This window comes from Octodon degus, unplaced genomic scaffold (assembly GCF_000260255.1).
Source record: "Octodon degus isolate 3935 unplaced genomic scaffold, OctDeg1.0 scaffold00095, whole genome shotgun sequence".
In the NCBI taxonomy this organism is placed as follows: domain Eukaryota; kingdom Metazoa; phylum Chordata; class Mammalia; order Rodentia; family Octodontidae; genus Octodon; species Octodon degus.
The window spans coordinates 6,445,626-6,450,411 of record NW_004524671.1 but is presented as its reverse complement, the minus strand read 5'-3'; the positions used below and the strand labels follow the sequence as shown (position 1 = coordinate 6,450,411).

The 4,786-nt window shown below is 39.2% G+C and overlaps 1 protein-coding gene across 4 annotated transcripts in view; it reads right to left on the bottom strand.

The window, feature by feature from the left end:
• Prune2 (prune homolog 2) overlaps positions 1-4,215 on the bottom strand; it is a 225,642-nt gene extending 221,427 nt beyond the window's left edge. For all 4 annotated transcript variants that reach the window (XM_023722972.1, XM_023722973.1, XM_023722974.1 and 1 more), the window contains exons 1-2: positions 4,100-4,215; positions 1,175-1,338 (exon numbers count right to left, since the gene is read on the bottom strand). In XM_023722972.1, coding sequence (XP_023578740.1) covers positions 1,175-1,338; positions 4,100-4,131 — 196 coding nt within the window. In that variant the 5' untranslated portion in view covers positions 4,132-4,215. The remainder of the gene's footprint in view (positions 1-1,174; positions 1,339-4,099) is intronic.
• Between the last annotated feature and the right edge of the window lie 571 nt (positions 4,216-4,786).

The window sequence follows — 4,786 nt, the reverse complement described above, 5'->3', positions numbered from 1 at the left end:
GAGTTGAGTCAGCATACTAGATTTTCCTCTTTTCCAAATTCTTTCAGTCTGTTCCTTGCTGTTTTCATATTCCTCTGTTAAATACTTCTGAGAAAAGCTTGTCTCCCAGATCAAAATAAATTGTTGGTGGGAGAGAGAGCTTTATTAAAAACCAAAACAGGATCTTTCATGAGAAAATAACTAGGCTGTTGGACTGATTTTGTGGCAGCAAAGTAAACTGAGAATTTCTAGCTTGAAAATCATTTTGAAAACAGTGGGCTCCACCAATGGGGACGAAAGAAAGATAAGTAGAAAGAAGTCATCCTGCAGTATCTGTGGGGATTGGTTCTAGGAGGCCTGAGGCTACCAAAATCTGTGGGTGCTCAAGTCTCATGAGAAAGAAGGCATACAATTTGCACATAACTTATGAACATCCTGTATACTTCACACCATCCACACACTATTTATAATACCTACTACAGTGGCTGTATCAGGTTAATAGTTGTTAGATGGTTTTGCTTAGAGAACAATAACAAGAAACAATCCTGTACCTGCTCGTTTACAGAGGCAAACTTTTAGATTATTTTCAAAATGAGGCTAGCTAAATGCATGGATGTGGAATCCATGGATACTGAGGCTCTACTGCAATTGATGATGGCACCCCCGACCCCCCAGGACCTAATACAGAATGAAGACGGACTGTGTTACAAGATTATAGTGAAAGGAGGTTTGCCTTAGTGACACCTGAAACAATATCACTGAAATAAAGGCACATATTTGCCATGCAAAGTGCACTGTATAAACCAAACATGTCTAAGTATCAGGAGATGATTCTAGGTGGGCATACGGAATGCTGGTCCATATTTATGCTACTGCAGGGCAAGAATCACCACTGGAAGCTGCGAAGACAGCCAGAGCTACTCTGGCTCTCCAACAGAGGTATAGCAGCTCCATTTAATATTCTTGTCTAGTGAAACAGCAAGGTCCTTTGTGCCTATTTTTAAATGCACGTTTTTAATATTCGATATAATGTTACTCTTTAACAAACTCTTTACTCCCTGCCTCTCTGATGAAGCTTCCTGTGGTCTTTAAAGGGATTGTTAACCCAAGAATGGATCACACTATTTCTGCATGGGCAGGTCACGAGCCACTCCATTAAGTCTTCCAGTATTTAATAGAAAGCGCTGTCACTCACCTCTGAGGAGATGAGCCAGCTGCTCAGTAAGAAGCTCTGGAGCCTCCTGGAGAAGCTCTCTCAGTACAAGGGACGAGGAAGACTCTTGGTCCTCCAGCTCAGCACTGTTCTGCTCTACTGGGCTAATGACTTTGACAACTGCTGATTCCAATGGTTTGTCCTCACTGCAAAGAAAATGGATGAGAAGAAGAGAAAGGAGCTATGAGGAGGGAGAATTTTCTCACTTTTTGAAATTATTTGCTCTCTGTTCCTGCAAAAATTATTTCTTCTTAGTAACCACATCACAAATAGGTGAGTAAACTCATATGATGGTGGAGAAAAGAGCCCTGTCCATGTCTTTTCTCATTTCATTTCGACCAATTACTCCCCCCAAGAGTTCTAAAGTATCTTCACACCTTATTGACTGTGTCTTAGTTGCTTATATACTGCTGAGATAAGATACCCAACAGACACTTTAAGGGAGGATTTGTCTCACAGTTTGTAGAGGTTTCAGCTCTAAGTTGTCTAGCTCCAAGGCAGGGTGGCTCAACAGAAGGGCATGACAGAAGAGAAACATTTCATTGTGAAGCAGGATGCGGAAGGCATCAAGCAGAAGCAAACAAAGGAGCAGAAGTGACAACCAGTGACACTAGCCCCCTTTGCTGTCTCTCATATTTTATCCAGGCTAGGCTACCTACACTAAGACCCTAGGCGGAGCACCTTTTATCCTACCTAGAATTATGTAAACCAACCAGTTGGATAGTTTAGTAATCATATACCTTTGATCCTAGCATTCCACACTTTAGATCCAGCCATTTCTGAAAAGTCCCACTATGACCACAGGGCGCTTTAGGGGCACATCTAGACATGAGCCATGACAAACTCAATCTCTGTTTTTTCACTGTTGGGAAATAATAGCTAATACTTAATACTGATCTCCCAGTATAGGCTAGCACTATTCCACATTTTAGTTTATGTTGTCACATTTCATAAAATGAAATGATCCTATGAAACAGTTTCTAATAACATCTCTGATTTACAGTGCCAGCCAAATAGCTCAGTGGATTAAAGTGCCTGGTAACCCCAGCACTTGGAAGGCTGTAAACAGGAGAATCACTAAGAGTCCAATCTAGTAGTAAGACCCTGAACATCCTGTAACCCTTCCCTAAAAATACAGAAAATAAATAAATAAATAAAGTCCAATTTATAAATGGGGAAATTGAGGCACAAAACAGTTAAGAAATTTGTTCAAGGGTGCACAACCAACGAGAAGATAGCTACATTTAAACTCTTGACAAGTTAGCTCCAAAATATGGTATGAATTGAAACTATAGTGTAGAAAAGAGTTACTACTGGGCATATTTATTTCTACTATCATTCCTTAAATATGATATAGAGGTGGTGTTTATCAAAGCCAGGAAGAAAATTCTGGCTAAAACTGACTTTATTTATTCTGTCAAAAACAAATGAGTAACAGTAGAAGAATTAAAGATCTCAATTAACTCTTGAAAATCATTTTATGTCATAAATAATCCCAAAGCCAGAGTTCACAATTTGAGTTCTGAAGATCAGAATGAATATTTCTATTCTTAATTGGTCACAAAATTCTCAGATTTTGATTGATACACTCATTCCATAGGTCACTCCTTTAGCTTTGTACAGTGTCCTTGTAAAGCATACTTGGATTAGTTGGTTTGGAAAAGCTAAAAATGAAGTGTATGATTATCCTGAACACAAATGCTATGGTTGTGGTATAATTTCAGAGTCCCCCAAAGATCTATCTGGAGGTGGAATTTGGGGGAAGTGCTATGGACCTCTAGGAGACAGAGCCTATTGGGACGTATGTAGGTCATGGGGTGATATCCTAAGGGAGACTGTGGGACCCTGACTATTCAGTCTGTGTGTCCCTAGCTGGAGACATAACTGCTTCGCTTCTGTACTTGCTGATGTGTCACCCTCACCATAGCCCAAAACAGTGGGACCACCTGATCTGAAACTTGAGCCAAGATAAATCTCTTATTATCTGTATCAAGTATTTATACCTATATATATATTATAATGTAGTCATACCTAAGTATAATATATTCATTCCTAAGTGTATTTAAAAGGTACAATTAAAATGGTTAAATACAAAAGTTCTTATTTCATATACACTAATGTCAGTGTCTACTAGTGAGTTCTGCAATTAGCAGACTAGAAAACTATGCAAAGAATGAACAGCTCAAGGTGATCCATGCTGAATCTTCACTCAACAGTGGCAGACAGCTTCTCCCAAGGACATCTTCATAAGGTCATTGAAGGCAGATTTGTGGTGTTTCTCTTGATGAACCGTTAGACTCTTGCCCCAGTTAACACTCCTATGTACTTACTGAAGGAAGCAGAAGAACCAATTCTAACCGGAACTCTTATATTGACTACATGTGGGGAAGTTATTTGGGTATCAGATTTCCTGTCCATAAAATAGGGGACTGGAGCTATATCAGCATTCATAAATTAATTGTAAAATGCCACAAGTGCACAAACTAGTGGCCAAATGGATTTCATTACCCATCTCTACCTATCGTTCCACTTCATTATTGAGATTTCTCTCTTAGGAAACTTTCAGTTCTAGTTAGTGTTTGATTTCCATTTGCATTTCCTATTTTAAGCATTGATCCATAAGATTATTGTGTTTCTATAAGAAAATATTTTAATGGTTTAAAATTTTGATTCTGGTTAATTTTACAAAAATATTCCACTTAAGAACGTTGTATTTTAAATGCAAAAGTAAAAATTAAAAAATTGACACTACCTGAATTTTGTTATAAAAGAATTCTTTCCTCTGAATATCTTCAGCTTCCAATGCATCCCCCTAAGCCACCACAACCCTGAGCAAGGTGACAGCTGCCGAGAGGACCCTCCGTTAAGGACTGACTTATTCCTCCAACACCTCACAGTGAGTCTTACCTTGCCAGGATGTTGCTACCAATGAGTGTCATAGATAACTTTCCTTCATTATTTAGCTGGTGCAGATTAACTTCATCTCGGAATATGTGGAAGGAGTCAGAGATATTTAGTTCTTCTAAAATAAACCTGGTCTCTGTGAAGTAGTTGAATTCGGTTCTTGGAATATTTAGCACTGGTAAACAGAGAACCCCAGGTGGGCTGACCTACCAAGAGAAAATTGAAAAGAGTCATTCAAAAGCAGCAGAGAAGAAGACAGAACTACCTTTCCAGCTGTCTAAAGGTAACTGGTAACTGGAACGCAAGTGTGTAGGCTGCACTTAACCATTCATCACCAGATTTTTCTGTGCACAGTTCATAGAGAATTGTGCACTGGGCAGTGGCACTCTAAAAAATTTCTTGAAACCTCTCATATCTTACTTGAAGTGTCTTATGTCTCACTTCAACTCCTCTACTGTAAAACAAAACAGCAACAAAAACAATGACTAAACCTACAATATGATTTTTCTCTCACCTGTAATGCTCATTCTGAATTTACCTGCATTCTCCTTCAGGGGTAACAGCCTCACATGTGTTTATGGGACTAGAGGAAAATTGGAATGACAGAGGCAGGTGTGGAAGAGGGGACTTCAGGGACATAAGAAGGCACACCACGCCACCTCTAAGTGGGATCCAGCCAATCGCTCACTT